The sequence below is a fragment of the Belonocnema kinseyi genome, chromosome 2 (genome assembly GCF_010883055.1).
Source record: "Belonocnema kinseyi isolate 2016_QV_RU_SX_M_011 chromosome 2, B_treatae_v1, whole genome shotgun sequence".
NCBI classification, from domain to species: domain Eukaryota; kingdom Metazoa; phylum Arthropoda; class Insecta; order Hymenoptera; family Cynipidae; genus Belonocnema; species Belonocnema kinseyi.
Window position 1 is genome coordinate 72,036,882 of NC_046658.1, and position 20,524 is coordinate 72,057,405.

Sequence of the window (20,524 nt, forward strand, 5' to 3'; positions counted from 1 at the left end):
TGACCAAGTGTATAGAGCTCCAAGGAGATTATGTTGAAAAATAAAAAAAAATTTACCCGAAAAAAATTGTTTTTATACTTCATTCTAAGGACTTATTGAACTGCCCTCGTACTAGGATACTGTTCTTCACTGATTAATAAAAAACTTTTTCTCTTTCCAATTTCAACTACATGAAGGATTAGACTTTATTTACACATGGCAAACCTTTCAGATCAATTTAAAAATAAACATCTCTACAAATTCAGAGTCTTATGACTTTCGGCAGACTTATCACCTACATCTATATGTATCTTTTACAATATGGATTTTCTTAAAATTCCATACAAAGGTATTTATAAATGTTCCTAGATATTCGAAATTTTCTAAAAAATACTGCAAAAAAATAAGATTACCTCTTTTTGATGATTTTGATCGTTGTTTTTATAAAAAGTTGATTTTCGTACAAAATTATTAACTTAATAATTATTTATCAAGTATATTTGAGTTGAATTTAACATTAATATATCTTTTCTCCAAAAAACGGTGTGAAATTATTTTTAAATATATTCTTAGTGTTTCTTAGTATTCTTAGTGCACGGAAATTAGTGAACAAAAACGCCCGACTAGCCCTTGACCAACCACCGACCAGGCCCCGACTGAAATTTTGATAAAATAAAAGACCAACTAGTCCCCGACTGGGTACTTTGTCAAAATGATTAACCCGACTAGCCCCCGATTAGTGCCCGACTTGTAATAGGGCCAAATGGGGTTATTTCCACACGGGTATAATAGAGAAACTTCTGTAAATCTCACACCATGTTCTCAAATTATATAAGATTTCCTGTAAAATCCATAAGAAAGTGTAATTAGTTCTCGCGTAGCGCACACAATTTTCTATTTATTTACACATTTTTTATGATAACTCCGAAAGTAGTTGAACAAAGTGGTTTTTTTTATACAAGTGTAAAGACTTTTTATTACTAACTCCAACAAAAATTTGTATCTTTAACATTCTTTTGAATTTTTCCATTTTCCGCCTCGAAGTCATTTGTATGTAATATTAAGAATACAACAACACAATTAGCAACAAAAATGCTAATTTTGTCAAGATGAATTGATTAACCTATTTAAAAGACTTCTGTGATCAAATATACATGATAAATATTATAAATTTGTTTTAAAGTTTGTGAGAAGAAAACGTTTCAAATATGGCAATATAGTGTCCACCAAATTTGTTCATTTACCTATTCTGAATCCATAGTACTACTTTCCAGCAGTTTTTTCATTATGCTACTCAAATATATTTTCCTCTTGTGTTCTTCAATATTAATCTATTTAACTACTTTTATTAGTTTTTTATATTATGTGGTATTTAGTATTCTTCTGTTAAATGTAAAAAGATACATAAAAGACATTGTCACTTAGCTCGTCTTTTCCATTGCCGGTTTTACTAGATAACCGTGAACTGCAAAGTCACTTATGCATATTTTTACCTTGGACGGCAGTACTGAAGACCAGTCGAGTGTTTAATAGACTTATAAATGAGAATCGACAGTTTTCATCTGCAAAATACTCAAAGAGGGTTTGTGACCATTAGTAATTTTTGACAGCTGCGTAAATACAAGAGACTTATCGATCAATGACACCTTGGAAGTTGTCTCACGGACCCCAAGAGGATTAAGATGGGCGACTTATCTCGCTAATAGAATCACACTTTTCAGCTTCATTTCGCTAAAGCGCTCACAATGACTTGCTTCAGTATATTTACAATTTTATTCTTCATTCCGTTTGTATCCCGGATTAATATTCTATAATCTTATAATGAAATATAAATATGAGTAAATTGAAAATCGGTTTTTTTATTGTGATTGTCTCGATTGAAAATTTTCGTAATCTTTTTTGCAAAGAGTAAAAAAACTTGGAAGATGCATAGAAATTTGATAATGGCTTTAGAATATCTACAAAATATGATTCGGAGTTTTTAAATAGGTTTTGTAACACTTGATAAAATAAATTTATTCTTTTTGTTAATTTATAGCTGAATCCCTATATATCTCATTTCTATTATTATACTATATTTCATCACAAATAAAAACACTCTTCCCTTTTTAACAGACTTTATTGATTTACAATACAATTCATTACCTTACAACATTCATTTACAATCAAATAGATGAAATTTCAAGTAAAATAGTTGAATTTGTGATCACATAGTTCAACTCTCGACCTACCAAGATGAATTTTCAATCATATAGTTTAATTTTTAACTGCAACAAAACTAATTAACCAAATAGTTTAGTTTAAAAAGAAATAGTTGAATTTTCAAGCAAATGAGAAGAATTTTCAACAAATTATTTTAATTTTTTAGCAAACAGTTTAAGATTCAACTTAATAAGAAGAATTTTCAACCAAATGATCGAATTAAAAAAAATTCTAACAAAACAAAAAAATAATTTTTATATAAAAAAGACAAGTTTCTAACCAAATCTTAGAATTAGACTTTTCAATTAACATTAGAAGGGCCTGTGGGTCCAATTTGGACCTTTTTGACATTTAAAACGCTGCTGCCCCTTTTAACAGTTTTTGTGGCGCCAACGTTTTATGTCTTTTCCTATGATTGGATACTTATTATCTATGCGAAGTTTCGTCGATCATCGATTTTTTGCTAGAAGTTACGAGGGTGTATACATAAAAAGGCCAGTGGGTCCACACTGGACCCTCGTTGGTTTTAACCTCGGTTATAACCTGAATCAAGCCGGATTTTCTATTACTGACCGCTGTACTGCAAGTTTATTGAAGGTATATGTGTATGGATATCATATAGGTGCCCATGACAAGGTTCGTAAAGCTGTAATTATGTGTAGGTAGGCAACCCGCACTGCAAACCGAAGGCAAAATCTCCCAGCGTGAATGACCGAATAACCTATCCTGCCGCTATTTTTAGGAGGTTTTAGATATCACGTGACACCATAAAACACCATAACGTCATCCTTAAGTAGCATGACATACACAAAAAGAAACATTTATTGCTTAAAACTGTGAAAATGTAGCTAGGGTCCTATTTGGACTCCAATTTTTTCAACAAAAGTTGTAGAACTTATCAAAATATACAGTTATTGTATTATTCATTTTTTTTCGTACGATTGAATGTTTTCGAGATATTTGATGACAAAGATGAAAATTTCATGTCTAGCCCATGCCAAAAACGTAAGTATTCCTGTGACCAATCACTGCGGTTACATATTTTTATACTTTATTTAATTTACAAAACACGTAAAAATATATTACCTTTCTCTAAAGATTTCCGGGATAAAATACCGAAAAGCGCTTACCTCCAATTAATTTGAAACCCCTGTGGCTGCGGCGACAGAAATAATATTTGTCGAACCCGTCCCTTTCCAATGTCTCGAGGGAAGCGGAAAGGCATCTCTGTGATTGGTCACAGAAGTTTCAAATTAAACGGAGATGAGCGGTCTTTCGACATTTATCCCTGAAATCTTTCGTAAAAGGCGAATGATTTTTATGTGTTTTGTACATTATAAAAGTAAAAAATATATAACTGCAGTGATTACTCACAGAATTACTTGATACGTTTTCAGCAGGGGCTAGGCATGAAATTTTCATCTTTTCCATCAAATATCTTGAAAAATTCCACTCGAACAAAAGAAAATTGGTGAAACATAAAATGCGCATTTTAATAAGGCGTATTAATTATGTATGTTTAACTTATTTTTTGAAATTTTTTATCGTTCTCGAAATAAATGTGAAAAACCATTATTTTTATGTGGTTTTTTAGTTTTCATTATGAAAATCGAAATTGGGCCAATTTTCATCATGATTTTCGTAATCAGCGCGTCAAAATATATGAGTATAGGTAGTTTGAAAAAATCGGAGGTAGGCGTCACCCCGAACTTTATCAAAAATAATACATTTCCAACGAAAAATAGATGGATTTTTGTATTGGGTTCCATAATTTGAGTTCGAATTTAATCAACCAAAAAAAGTGTTAGGTGGAATTTTATTGAAAAGGGGGAAAAAGAGGAAAATTCTTGAAAAAAGTTGTAAAAATTGGAAGAGGAGAAAGAGTGCGGAATGTCTGTTTAGAGTTTTTGCTTGTAAAATAAAATTACTAATTTTCCTATTTCAAACATTTCAGTAAATTTTTTTTCACATTCATACACGAAAAATATTTGTGTGTTAAATTGTACATAACTTAGTTCGGTAAACGGAGGACATTACGGCATTTTATTAAAATTTCACTTTCAGTCATGTACAATGAAAAAGGGTAATATTTGATATTAAAATATCAATTATTAATATAAATTCATTATAGCTTAATTCGCGATTCAGAAAGAAATAATACAACTAGATAATAAAGATTACCTGAGAGTTGGGTAACATGAGATGTCGAGTGCCTACTAGTTAGTTGAAATAATTCGAACTGTTAGTTACAGTTTCAATCAAAGAAAACAAAGTCTACCGCTCTAAACCTGTGAATTCTACATCTTAGTCATGTAAAATTTCGTTCGTTAGCAAACAAAAAATATTCTTGCTACAACCAGATTCGGTGGAAGGTCGTCCACATCTACACACATCCTTACACAATTCGTCTTAAATAATTACATTAAATTACAAGACATTACATATAATATAGTCGCACGTTTTTAACGATATTAACGCTTTTAAAAATCGAAAAACGCTGTGACGGGTTTCGAACCATCTAATCTATGTTTAACGCGTTCGATCTCTAACGACTAGACCTCACAGCTAACTTAACAGATAGAATATCGAGAGAAAAAATCTGGCTTATAAAGTTAAAGTACGATTACGTTAGGGCCGTTCAAAAAATATCTGGTCCCCGTTTCATCGAAATTTCTTATTTTAATATTTTATTAAGATACGGGCTTATAAATTTAGAGCAAGTGAATAAAAACATCGGATCATTTTTTTATTTAAAATTTTGTAACCTTAAAACCCTAAATTATTTAATTTTCATTATTTTAAATTTGTGAAGAATTGAACATTAAAAACTTACAAATTAAATTCATATAAAATATATTAAATTAAAATAGGTTAGAATTTAAGGAATAAAATCAAAAATGTTAAACTAATCTATATATTTGAAAATTTTCTTAAGTCCTACAATATTAATCGACACTTAAAAATGTTAAAGTTTAAACGGGAGACTTGACTTTAAACTTCAGCCCTGGCGATGTTGACGTCCCTAGCGATTCTCATTTAACCTTACTGCTGTGTAATTCCTCTCATAATAAATGTTAATATCTCTAAAATACTCTACAATCTATACTTTCCTGTAAGTGAATCGTTAATATTACATGTAAATAAACTATATATCATTCATTTAATAAAAATTTATATTACTTTGCGTTATTTTATGATATACTGGTATGAAAATAATACAATCCTCATATCAGCTATTACATATCAGAATTTTCACTTTTGGACTTAAGATTTTACATAACTTTTTTGTAATATTTCTTTATTCAGAAGGTGTCCCCTAAGGGTTTACATGACTTTCATTCCTTACAATCTTTCCGTTTATATCTATGTTTTTTACAATCTTATCCTTTCTATATATACAATTATTTACAACTATTTACATAAATTCTTATATCTAGTTCCTTATTTCTATTTCCTGCGATAGCGCAGTTTAGGACTTATTAGCAAACGAGTGAGCGCGCGAACGAAAGCGAGAGTGCAAGCGAGAGAGGGAGTATGAGAACGCAAACGCATCTTAGTCTACTAAATTTTACTTTACCATTACTTACAATTTTCACGCTTCTAATCTAAGCGACTTCCGTTTCCTTTTTCTTTCACTTTTTTATACCTCCATTTACCTTTTTCATGTGCATTCTTTCATTCTCTCTCATTCGCTCCTCTAGCACCCTCCAACTCCTTCATCCATTTTTCTCCTATTTATTGTATTTTGAATCCTCAGTCGCCCCCCATCTTTCTATTAATTTTCTTTCCCTCTCCCTTTTTTCCAATTCTCCATAGTTTACTCCAGTCCCGTCTTCTATTTCTCTATCATTAAAGAACTCCCTCCTTTCTTCTGCCTTTCCATCCTTCATTATTCCTAAAACTTTAACTATTGCCTCCCTTGAAATGTCCTCTTCCTCATCTCTTTCTCCGCCATATTTTCCTCCCTTTGCAACTTTTCTCTCTACTCCTGCTAGCAAATCCAAAAAATATTTCTTCCATTCTATCATTTCAATATCTTGGTTTACTCTTTTTCTTCTTTTTCTTTCTCTATTTACTACCTTCCATACCTCTTCTTCCGTCCTAGCCTTCTCCGCCTCTTCCTCAAACCTTTTATTTTCCTGCTCTTTTTTTTGATAACACAACTCAGTATACTATTTCTTTTTTTCCTATATTCTTCCCCATTACTTTTTTCTTTTCTCCACTTTCGTAATTCCTTTCTGACATCCTTCTATTTTCTTTGCAGCCCTCATCCCACCCACTTCTATTCCCCCCTTTACTAACTTTATTTTTGTTTGTGCACTCTAATCCTATTTTTATTTCTCCTATCATTTTTCTTATCTCCTCGTCCACATTTCCCTCTCCCATTTTGATATTACTTATTTTTTCCCTAAACTGTTCTTTTCCTTCCCTTGACCAATCCCCTTTCCCTACACTTTTTACATTTGCTCCCCTCTTACTCATATTGCTATTGCTTTTTTGTCCCTATAATGTCACTATTATGGGAAAGTGATCCGAATCAATATATTCACCTACCTCTAGTTTTTTTAACTTTCTCTCTTACCTCATCATCCACTATCACATAATCAATTACCGTTCCCCTTTCACTGCCTGATCGTGTATATTCTCCTTTTTCATCCCCTTCCATATTTCCGTAAAAGATATACCATCCCAATTCCTCCAAGCTCTCCAACAACTTTTTTCCTCCCCATTTAGTACCTTATCTTTGGATTTTCTTTCTCTCTCTTCTCCCCATTCCCTTCCTCCTCTGTCGCCTGTTCTCGCATTGAAATCCCCACCTATTATCATCCTAATCTCTTCTTTATTTTCTTCAATCATTTCTTTAATCTCCTCTGCTTTTTCCTGCATATCACCGTTCACATAAATCCCCACTACGTTCCACTTGTCTCCTCCCATTATTGCCTCTTCTTCTGTTACTCCTTCTTTTTGTTCATTCCGGTCTTTCTTATCTTTCCCTGTTATACATTCATTCTTTATTCCCATCACCATTCCTCGCATTAATCTGCCCTTTTTATTCTTCCTCGTTGCATTTTGCACTTGCCATTTGTAACCTCTTCGTAACCTTCCCCTTACTCTTACTCCCTTTTCATCTAGCTACCTCTCCATCATTATGACTACATCCCATTGTGTCGAATTTCTCATAAACTCCCTATTCTTTCTCTCCAATCCTGCTATATTCCAGTAACAAATCTCCATTCTTCCTTACTTTCGTTTCTCATCTTTGTTTCCTTCTTACTATTTCTTATTTTCCTATCTCTAGTTCCTTCCTTTTCTAGTTTCCCTGCACCTCATTTCTTACTATATGTTCCCTTTCTTCATCCCAATCCCACCATACACCATCTATCTGAATTCTCCCATACTTAACCCATGTTCTCTTTCCCTTTTTTCTTTCCTCTTCTGCTATTTTTCTTAATTTATACTGCATCGTCCTTTGCACTTATGTCAAATCATCCTCTATTCTCTCCGGACTACCATATAATAACCTCTTCTTTGTAATCACCCCCCTCTTATGTTCCCATTTCTTTAGTTTCACCAGTACCATTATCTCCCCTCTCGCACTTCCCTTCCTACATTTCGCATTTTCTCTATCTCTACCTTAGCATCAATCCTTTTTAGTACTTCGTTCACCCCTTCTTTCAGCTCCTTCCCCTCTAATCTTATACCCTTTATCACTATGTATAATTTTCTTTCTTCCCTTTCTATTCTTTGTTCTATTTTTCTCGGCCTTTCCATCTCCTTATTCCCACTCTCGCCCCCACCACAATCCTCGTTCGAGCTTTCAAGTTTCTTCATCTTGCCTTTCATCTCCTCTACCTTTGTATTATTAACTTCTTCCTGCTTCTCTAGTTTTTGTTCCAATAACTGCATCTTCTTTTCTAACTTTGCCCTGATTTCTTCCCATTTTTTTATTTCTTTCTTAACTTCAGCCATTTCCCGCCTAATTTCCTTCTTTAATTCCTCTCCCCTTTTCTCCTGCTTTTCTTCATAAATCCCCATTACCTCTATCATCGCTTCTCGAATTTCCATTAGTCTTCCCCTAGCGATTCTCATTTTACCTTATTGCTGTGTAATTTCTCTCCTAATAAATGTTAAAATCTCTAAAATACTTTGCAATCTATACTTTCCTGTAAGTGAATCGTTAATATTACATGAAAATAAACTATATATCATTCATTTAATACAAATTTATATTACTTTGCGTTATTTTATGATATACTGGTATAAAAATAATGCAATCCTCATATCAACTATTAAATATCAGAATTTTCACTTTTGGACTTGAGATTTTACATAACTTTTTTGTAATATTTATAATTCTGTTTTGTATTAAATCCTAAAATAATTATAGGCTTGATCTAAATGCAGTAATGTCCTCTATTTACCGAAATAATTGGGTAAATTTTAATGAACAAATTTTCTCCGTGTACTTTTCATGTGCGATGTTACATTTTGCGTCAACCCTTCCCCCTACGTACGAGTCGCCACAAAACCTATTAACCCCTCTTCCCCCTGACGGTGTGGCGTGGTTTTTTAACGGCCCCTGAAGTAATAATCAATTTTAAATTTCATAGTTTAAAATTTGAAGTTTTTAAATACAAAGTTTTGGAATATGCAAGTTTTGTGTTTGAATAATGTTTAATCTGAAAGGTTGTAAATCTGAAGCATCTCAAATTAACTGTGTTACAGTATGCATAGATGGTTTTCAATGCGACTCAACTCGATGTATTCCTGTTGACTGGAGATGCGATGGACACGTGGATTGTGCTGATAAGTCAGACGAGATTGACTGTGGCGAATGTAGTGAGAAGAGAAAAATTATATCAACATACAATAAGAAATGGAAAAAGGAAAATTTAGGAAACTCTAATCTGGAGCTACCAGCTCTTCATTGTGGGGAAAAAAGATGTATGTCGCCTTCTCACGTTTGTGATGGATTCATGGATTGCCCCTGGGGCCAGGACGAACGCAATTGCTGTAAGTCTAATTGTAATTTTTGTATCATTCTATGGCTAAAATTGATTATTTTTCAATTCAATTACAATTTTCCTTTGCCACTTTATTTTTCTTATGTAGTATCTCGTCCCGAAATTCGGGATGACAAGCCCAATGTTTTGAATAAGCTTGGTTAGACGTGCCGAATTTTTGGGATGAGTAGTCTTTCCTCTTTTCCAAGTCCTCTAATTTTTCGGAACGACTAGAAACGTCCTTTCTTTTAAGCTATTATTATTTGTTTGTGTTTCAAAAGTTTTAATGAGTTTTAAAGATCCATGTCAGAAGTTTTTGAAGAACTATACATAAAAACACTAAGAAGGTGATTTTAACCCAGAAAGAGTTTCATAACTTTTTATTTACTAAATTTAAGAAAAAGCGAGAAATAACTTTCAAATAAGTACTTAGCTCTATCGAATCGCGAAAGGAGCGCTTAAAAATAAGCCACCATCTGCAAACAAAACTATTCAAAGAACCGTGTGACCCAAAAACTGTTTCTGACGCAGAAAACGGTGCATAATTTGTTATTTTTAAATTTTTTTAAATAAGACACGGCTCTCGAGCTTTTAATTAATTCTGTAGAATCATGAAAGGAATATCGTCAACTGTCGGAAAAAAATTCAAATTCAAATTTTCAGCTAAATGACGTGAGACACGGAAAACGTACCAAGGAGGAATTCCAGCTTTTAAAAGGCTCTACAAAATTCATTTTAACCATTTTTCGACAGAATTCGTCGTTTTTAATTTATTTAATTAAATTTTTATGCAAAAATAGAAAATTCCAATACTGCGCTAAAAGGCACGAGATACGTAAAAGGTCCAAAAAAGAACTTGTATCCTTTTAAAATAGCTACAAACTTAGTTTCACTCACTATTTGAAAGGAATCGTTTTCGTTTTATCAATAAGAAATACTATAAATAAATTGAAAATTTCTATATTCAGCATGAAATTTCGAGATGTGCTAAAAAGTAGTAATAGTATATAGGAAGATAGTAGTAACAGTAGTACTCGAAAATCGAGAATGAAACCCGAATGTCCCGATGAGAAGGAGTACCCTCAAAACCTACACAGAAAAAACTGAAGTTAAATTTGGTTGCATGTAAAACTTCCCGCTATGTAAGTTTACATGCTATTTGGCGAAAGTTTTTCCTACGATGGAATAAAAGCTGTCGTCTTTCACGGTGTCCTTCACAGAAAAAACAAAAGATAATGTTTACATCGATTTCCGGTGAAAGATTCACCACAACAAAAATTAACCTTACCAGATAAACTTTAGATGAATCGAAATAATGTCCTATTTTTAACTTTGCCTGGATAATCTTTCGTTTTATAAGCGCTCCATTTTTATTCGATATGTAGCGAGAATTACTAAGCCAGCGATATATATCGTCGTTTAACTTCATTAAATTGGAGAGAAATGGGGATTCCCACCTGTTAATTTCTTGTTGCCCTTTTTCCTAGATGGTATTAAATAAGTTATAATTGCTCGACAAAAATATAATTGATTTCGGAGAAGATATATCAGTAAGAATAATTTTTTAGCGTATTTTTTGTTACTGATTCTAAAGGTTTTTGTCGAAATTTGCTCACTTCAGCGTGACGCGGTAGACGAGATCAGAATTATTCTCCTAACCTCGATTAGGGGAAATATGTTAAATTTTTAACCGTTGCAAGTTCTATCTGAAACAAATTTTAACTTTTGTTTTTTCTGTGTTTTTTTAAATCTTGTATCCCAATTTATAGCTTGAATTTACTCATACTTTGCCATTTTCACGTTGCTGCTAAGGACGCCATAGCAGACAACAGCTTTTATTCCATCGTAGGATGAACTTTCGCAAAATAGCATGTAAACTTTGACAGCGAGAAACTTTACATGCAACAAAATTTAACTTTAATTTTTTCTATAATATCATTATTAAGCGCGAAGCGCGAAATCCTATAGACGCGCGCCCTAGGTGCACTCAAACCTGTGAGCGAAGCGAGCTGTGGGCAGGAAATACTTTTCAGCTATTCTTTTACTTTATAAAAAGAGCATCCTGACAGAAGCAACCTCTGCGAGAAAAAACACTTGTAAATAGTGCGGCGCGTCTTAAAACATGAAAATATTCAAACACAAAGAGTTGCATAACTTTCTTATTTGTTTATTAAAAACAAAACAAGAAAGCACTTTCGAGCTATTACTTATAACTTTAGTGAATCATATAAAGAATTGGCTAAAGAAAGTAATAACTTTAAAGAGAATATACCAAACATGGATTTTGACCTACTTCTAAATCGAACTGGACGATAAATAATCATTCATTGGGACCTATTTTGCTCGAAAATCCTTCAAATGATTTAAGTACAGTAAACTCTCACAAATCTTCCGGTGTTCGGAACCGAGGCCCTTACTAAGCATAGGTTTTATTTTTATTTTAAATTAAAACATTTAAGAATGGTATTTATTTGATAAATCCGGAATTATTATTAGAAGTATTCCTTGTCTTTGAAATTAGTCACAGTGATAGTGCAAGTAAAGTTTGAATATCCGACAGTAGATACGGACATCCTTTGTCAGCCGAAGGGCTAAAAAATCACTTTTGAGGCCCTGAATCATAATGGTCAAGATAAAGAATTGTGTTTCTGGTTTTGGTCAGCTACTCTTGTTATCTGATGATACAAGTTGACTACGTAAGTGTCTAATTTGGTACATTCATATATAGTGAGACTGAGCACAAGAAATGGTGACATTGGCAGAGGAAGACTTGAAGTTTATCATGCAGAAAATGGACATTATCTACCCGCTTGCATCAAGCATTGGGAATCAAATTCGGCTGAGACAATTTGTTCTATGTTGGGATATAAGTGAGTTTGATATTATTAAATTATTTTCAAACTTTTACTCGCTATTTCGCTTTAAGAATAAAGAGTTCTAAGGAACATTGAATTCTCATTACAGAATAACAATAAAGCCGCACTTTATTTTTTTTCAGAATCGCGAATTCGTCATTCCTTTATCTGAAGGGTAGCAATGATTCTCTTATGGAGTCAAAGCTAGAAACTTCCCAACAATGGAGGCAGGATCAAAACACCAAAGTGAACCTGCTGAAAGAATTTCATCAATGTGAAGATCGAAAGATTTACCCGAGCGTTGAGCTATCTTGCTCTCAATACGGTAAGACATTTATTACTTATCTCTTGTCTTGTAAACCCCCTACTGAATTTTACATACACTTGGCTCTGAAAAATATCCTTCCTTTTGTCACCTAGCTGTATCAGTAATCTTAACTGATCTCCTTCCATATTTCCTTTTATACGAATAAGCTTTGTAAATAAATATAGGGGATTACCTTTTGTCGATATAAAATTTAATATAGGAGTGAAAATCCAAAATTTGATACATAATATTATGCCCCTGGCATACTATACGTTTGCGTTTGCAGGAATAAGTTGTGCAAATTATTTTCACTTCACTCCGTGCCAAAATAAATTCAATTTAATATGAGTAAATGCTTCATTCAGTAACATATCCCATATTATACTTTTATAGCATTTATGGTGATAAATATTTTGAAATATAGCTTACGAAATGTACCAATATCCATCTGCTTTTAGAAATATTACAACATTACAAAATAAGGCTCTTTATAATTCTAATTACAGAATGTTAATTATTTTCTAGACTTTCCCGAGCTTTTAGGTCATTTTTTACAGGTTACAATTTCTTTAAAGTCTAAAAAAAATTATTTTTACTTAATTTCACTTTTTTTAAACATCGAATATAGGTTCACCGAAGTTCAATGAGCATAGAATAACAATTTTCAGTCAGCCCAGTGTAACTTGAAAGGGTGGCTTGGTTCACCGAAATTTGGTTATCGTAGACCAAATACTTTTGGTGTGCGAAGACACTTCGTTTTTTAAAGTGTTACATGACAAATGTAAAATTTCTTCAGTTTGAATTGTATTATGTCATAATTTTGTTATTATTTAGAAAAATCGTACTTTTCGAACCATTTCGAAATCGCAAATTGTTCAAAAATTGTAACATACACAAAATTTTGTTGTCACTTCTAATATTTTTATACTTGCTTACCATAAAGCCGTATTCATACAAAATTCGCTCTAATGTAGGGAAAACCTATAGGGAAATCATCGGAATTTAATTCAAAATGTTAAAATTTCACTGTACGTAAAGTGTCCTTATTTGACAATAGTGCACTTCTTCATATCTTGAATATAATTATTTTAACTATGACTGTAATTATTATTAATAAATAAACACCTTTTTCTGTTAAATTGAACGGCGAATAATTGTAAATTCATAATTTTCATCCACATCATACTTATATAAATGCATTTTATGATTAACAATAAGTTTTCTTCTTGAAAAAATTGTTTTTTTTTTTATTAGAGTGCGGTAGGAGGAAATCCTTTTTCGGTCATTCGAAAATCAGGACGAGAATCGTGGGAGGCGTTGAAGCTGCTCCAGGGGATTGGCCTTTTCTTGCTGCGCTTCTGGGAGGTCCGGAACAAGTTTTTTACTGTGCAGGTGTCCTCATATCAGACCAATGGATTCTCACTGCTTCCCATTGTGTAGGAAAGTGAGTAGAGACAATTAAAGGTCATTTCATTTACTCCATGTCGTTCGTCAGTACATTTTCGTTTTATCTCCATAATGAGAGAAATTATGTTTATTAGATTTAGGTTAAGTAGGGAAAATTAAAATACTTTTTACATATTTTTTATATTGTCATTATTGACATTGGTGATCAATTGATCATTTACACTAACTTACAAGATTGCTACAAGGTCAGAGAATTCTGAAAATCAGGGAATGTCAGGGAAAACCTGAGAGGCTTAGGGATTCCCCTCTTTTCTTCTTTTTACAGAATTCCCATTTTCCCAATTTTTTCTATTTTGTTATTTTAAATGCAAAATGAATTGATACAACTAAATAAGATGATACCAATAGTTTTATTTGAAAGTGCAATATTTTAAAGTAGATAGTTGACTGTTATATTTTTAGTTCAGAAGTGTTCTTTTTTAGTTAAAAGTTCTACTATTTGATTTAGAATCTGACTCTTTTGTTGAATTTGTATTGTAAATAAAAAATTATTTATTTTAACTAAGAATTAAACTATTCCACTTTTTGTTGAAATTTGATCGCTTTGAAATTAAAATTAAAATTGTACATTGTTTGTGGAGAATTCATATGTTTTAAATAAAAATCCAACTACTTGGTTTAAAATGGAATTACTTTTTTAAACATTTATTTCATTGGCTAAAAATTTTTCTATTATTTTGAAATTTTTGTTCAATATTCATTTTTTCAACTGAAAATTTACCTATTCTTTTCTTGTTTGAAAATGCACATTTGTAGTCTAAAAAATCTACTTTTTGGTTATAAATTCAACTATTTTTTTGAAAATTAAATTTTTTTGTTGAAAGTTTTGCTAATTTGTTAAAATATTTTTTTTCCAATTGCTCAGTATTTTAAAAATTTGTCATTTTGGGTAAAAATTTAGTCCTTTTGGATTGAAAATTTATCTTTGATGTAGAAAACTGCTGGATTGAAAATTCATATTTTTGGTAGAAATTTTCTTATTAAAAATTAATCTTTCTTGTCTGAAAATGCAACTTCTTGGTCTAAAATTAACATTTTGTTGTTTTTATCAATTTAACTATTTCGTTGATAAATCATCCTCTTTCGTTAAAATTTAACTTTGTTGTTAAAAATATACGTTTTCCGGTTTAAAACTCATTATGTTCTAAAATATTTGTGTTTTAAGTTAACTCTATCGTTGAAAGTTCATCTCTTTTCGTAGAAAAATAATCTTTCTTGGTTGAAAATCTCAACTATCTGGTTGAAAATGCAATTCATTTGTACGTGTAAGCTTAAGCTTTTCATACTCGTATTAAATTCAAACTGTCACTAATACATTAATTTTCTTTTAAAGAATTTATTACCCTTTTTTCTCTCTATTTTCATGAAAAATCTCCCTTTTCTCCCTATTTTGATATTATGCTAAGCTGTGATCTCGTCTATTGTCATAAAAAGTATTTAAGAGAAATTTATAAATAAGCAACAAAAGTACATTTAGGCAGGTAAAAGTCTGGGGAAGTCAGGGATTTTTGAAATTAGGATTATGTAGCAACCTTGTCTAACTATAAATAACTTTATTAGTGTAAGTAAATAGGTTCAAAGTAATAAATGTATATTTTTGTTACAAATAGACCATTCTTATTAGCGGCTTTTCAAAAAACTATTCAATTTTATTCGAGATATGTCAGAATATATTTCTTTATCAAAAATTGCATTCCGTCATCCTTGTCGTTGCCATTCATTCTCAATCACCTTCGACCGGCTTGTGCCAAGGACGAAATCTGGTAGTTTTAGTCACTCGGAAGTCTCGGGATGGACAATTCAATTGGGGATCACCAGGAGATATGCTCATACCTACCTCGGCCAAAAGCTCAAAGTCAAGAGAGTTGTACCTCATCCTAATTACAACTTGGGAGTGGCTCATGACAACGATGTTGCTCTATTTCAGGTAATTTGTTTAATCCAAAGTTCCAAATGGAACAATTTGGTTTTCAAAATAAAATTTCGCTGAAAAGTTAAGCAAATTTTAGAATTCTGAATCGTGAGTTACTTCACATGACTCTTAATTTGAGTAATATTATTATTCTGGTAAATATGATATAATGCTTATAATTTGTTACCATTCTCATTATAACACCATCTTTTTTTATTAACATTTTAAATCTTATGACTTTAACTTATACAGTGCAAATACTGAAACATTTAATCCAAAAGATGATCATCATCGAATTACAATTATACTCATCTACATGATCTATGTTATTTGATTAAAATATTTACGCTTTTTAATCATTTTTAACCCTTATTATAACTTTACCGAATGATATTCTTTGTTAGCTTACAAATTTCACTTTTTTAATATATATATCCCTGATGAGGAGAATAGTGGATTCTCAAAACGTTTAAATTTTTACAAGAAATTTGTCTAATATAGTCCGAGCAAAATTATTTTGGCTTTGTACCTACCTAATCTGGGAAAATTGTATGAATTTTAAATATTATGTTTATTATAATTGGTTCATAAATTTATTTTTTAATAGTTGGAAAATCGAGTGCAGTTTCATGATCATCTGAGGCCGGTTTGCTTGCCTACATCCACTACCGAATTAAAACCAAGAACAGTTTGCACCGTGATTGGTTGGGGCAAAAAGAAAGATGCCGAAAGTAAGTCTTGAGATTAAAATAATACTGAAATAATAAGGATGATTTTCAAAAAGTTCACCTCTTCAAATCCGAGTCATTTTACACTTTTCCTTTCAATAATAACATTTTTATAAAATTATGGAAGCAATATTCTTATATTAAAACAGAATTTAATAAAGTTTTCAAAATGTTAAATATTCTAAAGTTGAGCATTTTAAAAATCACTTCAAAGTCTGTCTCAAAGGTATTTTTCAATATCGTTAAAGTCGATTTACCAACGTTAGTTACAATTAACTGTTGATAACGATTACTATTTATGCATCATATTTTTTATAAAATTTTTAGTACCTCTCCATATTAATTTATCATATTAAATAATAAGAGGATATTTTGAAATGCTGATTTCAAAATCAAATAAATCGTGAAAATAGTCATTTTTTCATCTTTTTATTTGTTCTGCATATGGTTTTAAAAGGATTTCGAAATTTTGTTGTTTTATCATACGGGATGTTCGAATACAATGAAACACAGTTAGGGGATGACAGATTTTGTGAAGATTTGTGACATAGGGGAAAGGAGTAAACTCAGAATGTGACATGGATTCCTATTAAAGGTCAATTCCTTTTAAATAAAAAGTCTACTATTATATTTTTGGTTCAGAATTATTTTCTTTTGGTTCACAATTCTACTATTTGGTTAAAGTTTGAACTATTTTGTTAGAAATTCAGTTCATTAGTTTAAGTTTTGCTTGAAAATATATTTTTTGAATTGCAAATCTAACTACTCTATTTTTGTTAAAAATTGATCTTTATTAATTTAAAATTTAAATATTCGATTTAAAATTCAATTGTTTTGTTGAAGATTCGTAATTCAAGGTCGACAATTCTATTATTTTCGTAGAAAATTGAACTATTTTGAACTTTTTTATAGTAAGCCAATTAATACCTATTATTTTACGTTTTATATTAGCTTCTGAGTATGAGCCTGCTGTAAATGAAGTCGAAGTTCCAATTTTGGAGAGGGAAATCTGTAATTTGTGGCTCGAGCATAAAGAACTCAACGTAACTGATGGTATGATTTGTGCCGGTTATCCCGATGGTGGAAAAGACGCGTGCCAGGTAAGAATATTACTCATGCGTTGACATAAATCCAAATTAATTAGACGAGATATTAAATTGATCATTTAGAAACACTATTATGATCGTAAGATTCATTCAGTGAACTAAAAAATGAAAACTTTAAAAATATAATTCTTTACATAACAAAGATTAGATACATTATTTAGAACAAAGAGGACCTAAAGGATTAAAAATAAAAAAATAAAATCTTTCAATAAAAAAATTGCAAAATATATTTCTGTTTCGCGAAAAAAAATAGAAGCATTAGTAGATCGATGAAAGGTCCTTCCTAAAATATCTCAACGTTAGAAAGCGGCGAGTATTGTGTGTGTCGAAAGTGCTTCTTTGCCAGATATTGAAGTAGAAATGGAAGGCCCTCGATCTGTTATCCTGATAGCCGTTCAAATTCCAATCTACTATCCTTTAGGGGGATTCTGGTGGTCCATTACTCTGTCAAGATGAAGAAGACAAGGACAGATGGTTCGTTGGTGGAATTGTCAGCTGGGGAATCAAATGCGCTCATCCGAAATTGCCTGGAGTTTATGCTTATGTACCAAAATACGTGCCCTGGATTCATAGGCAGATTGCTAAATATTCGGACAATGATGCAGGATAACAAAGGGAGTTCATAAGGAACTTCGCATTGAAGAAGTGGAAGGAAAATGAATATCCGAGAAAAACTCGTTAAGTCAAACTTCAAGACTCAGGAAGAAGCTTCGACGCAAAATGGATAAAAGAAATATCAACCAATCAAGAGTCTGAGACTTCGAAGGCAAGAAATCATTAACGTCGAACTTTCAAGGGTGGCACTGTTTTTTCTATATATAAAAAAAGACAAATTCTTTTTGGATTGGCGCAATTTTTTAAAAAATATTTTTCAAACCTGTCAATTTCATCAGTACATATCGAAATTGGCTCAGTTCCTTTGCAAAAGTTTCTTCTTAAGAGAGGGTGGATTTGATCAAATTCAGGATGCAAATTTCTAATATCCAAATGACAATCGTAGCCGACAAATTTTAGACAGGAGGAAATAAAGAAACGTGTGTTATACAGAATTGTATAAATAATATATGGCTACACGTTATTAAACGTACATGTGAATAATATTTTAAAACTTGTCAGTGCTGCCGAATTTTTGAAAATTTTTTATTAACTACCTTCTTTAAGAAAAATAATATTTTAATTATAGAGAGCAAACAACTAATTTTATAAAACACATTTTTTTCATTATTATAGTACTTGGAAAAATATTTAGGTATGAGTTAATACAAAAATGTCAAAAATTTACTCAAGTTCATGAAAGAGTGGATGTTTCAGAATTTTTATCCAATACTGAGTTTGATATATCCTGAAGAGAACTTATAAAAACGACTTTATACGTATAAGATGAGCAACAAGAGAAGTCAATTTTTCTATATCATGGACTTAAGAAACGTGTCCTTTTACAATACTCAAAATCGATGCTGCGTCAGACGCAAAAAAAAATTAAATTTTAGGTGGTGGTAATGGAAGAGAAGAATTCTATGGTAGAGATAGAAATATGAAACACAAAACAGAAGGTCTTAAGACAATATATGGCAAAATTGCTAACGAAGTGCAATGAATATTATATAGATAATGTCCTGTGGTATTTTATATACAGAATAAAGATATAATTTAAAAAGCGAAAAGCTTCAATACGAATTTTGTAGACAATACTATTTTTATTATTATAAAGGAAAAATCATCGCTCTTGAGTTGGTAAAATTTATATTCTGAATAAGAAGGCATGGGTAGATCAGCATGGGTTTTGTTATTCTTATCAAAATAGAAGAGGGTAAAAAAATTGTAAAAAAAAGGAGCTAATTCAACTAGCGTCGCGTTATTTTTTGTGTATTTTGCTGCGACGACAAATCGCATTTAGTGCGTAGTAGTTTTACGACTATAATGAAATAAGTGGAAACATATAGTAAGATAATGGCCCGATAATATCTTTGTATTTCTATAGCAAAGTTCAAATTGAGATTCTTTATATATATTTTGGATTTTTTATTACATTTTCAGAGAATCAATTGATTATTTATTCTCTGTAATGTTGAGACCATGTCATAATCATGCGATTCCCACTTTGTCAACATTCTTTTGGAATTAAATATAAGGTACTAAAGAACGTTTGTATGGTACTAAATTTTGTAAATTGGAAAAAATGTATTTCGAAACAAATTTTCTTTCTGATTCTAACATTTTCGGACCATACAAACGTCTTTTAGTAACCTTTCCTTAATTTCCCATATGAGTTGTTCCAAACAAATGTTAGAAAGATAAGAATCGGGTAAATATGGCATGCCCTTATTGTAAACATTTTGTAATTAAATTTTTGTGCTTTAGTGAAAAAGAATACTAATCTTTCTGAAATATTCATGAAAAGTTTGAATTTTGAAATATAATTTTAGCTTTTTTGGACATTTCACAAAGTCTGTAAGGTTTTATTTTTATTCTCTTTGTCAGTTTCACTCACAGCTTAGAATTTTAATTAAAATTTTTTTTTAAATACTACATATTAATCTGATATTGTAAAAATGAAAAAAATCAATTTTTAAAAGAAAGTAAGAACATGCTCTCTAAATCTGAATCAGTGAAATTGCACTGGTTGTCAGTGAAATTTCACTGATTCCAATAGCTAGAAATGGGTTACTGACAATCAGTGAAATGTTACTTACTGCTTCAGTGAAATAACCACATTTGAAGGTTGGCAGCACTGCACCATGTCAATATCATAATAAATCATAATAAAATAATATTTTAGTACATTCAATCAAAAAATCATACTCAAAACTTAAAACCCATAAATATGTTCAAATATTAAAAAAGGTGAACAGTTCCGATGCTTTTAAAAGACAAACCTCACATATTACTTTAATTTCAAGATTGGATTGTAGGGTGGTCCAAAAATGCATTAGATTTTTTTTTCAAATTTGTATGCAGAACGCC

At 31.3% G+C, this 20,524-nt stretch overlaps 1 protein-coding gene across 2 annotated transcripts in view; it reads left to right on the plus strand.

The window, feature by feature from the left end:
- The window catches only part of LOC117168231 (atrial natriuretic peptide-converting enzyme-like), a 98,293-nt gene extending 78,266 nt beyond the window's left edge, over window positions 1–20,027 (plus strand). Inside the window, exons 11-18 of one of the 2 annotated variants that reach the window (XM_033353714.1) lie at window positions 8,908–9,195; window positions 11,914–12,055; window positions 12,184–12,365; window positions 13,602–13,791; window positions 15,567–15,741; window positions 16,334–16,457; window positions 17,406–17,554; window positions 17,982–20,027. In XM_033353714.1, the coding sequence (XP_033209605.1) occupies window positions 8,908–9,195; window positions 11,914–12,055; window positions 12,184–12,365; window positions 13,602–13,791; window positions 15,567–15,741; window positions 16,334–16,457; window positions 17,406–17,554; window positions 17,982–18,170 (1,439 nt within the window). In that variant the 3' untranslated portion in view covers window positions 18,171–20,027. The remainder of the gene's footprint in view (window positions 1–8,907; window positions 9,196–11,913; window positions 12,056–12,183; window positions 12,366–13,601; window positions 13,792–15,566; window positions 15,742–16,333; window positions 16,458–17,405; window positions 17,555–17,981) is intronic. The other variant, XM_033353715.1, reaches the window with a different exon arrangement.
- The last annotated feature ends 497 nt before the right edge of the window (window positions 20,028–20,524 follow it).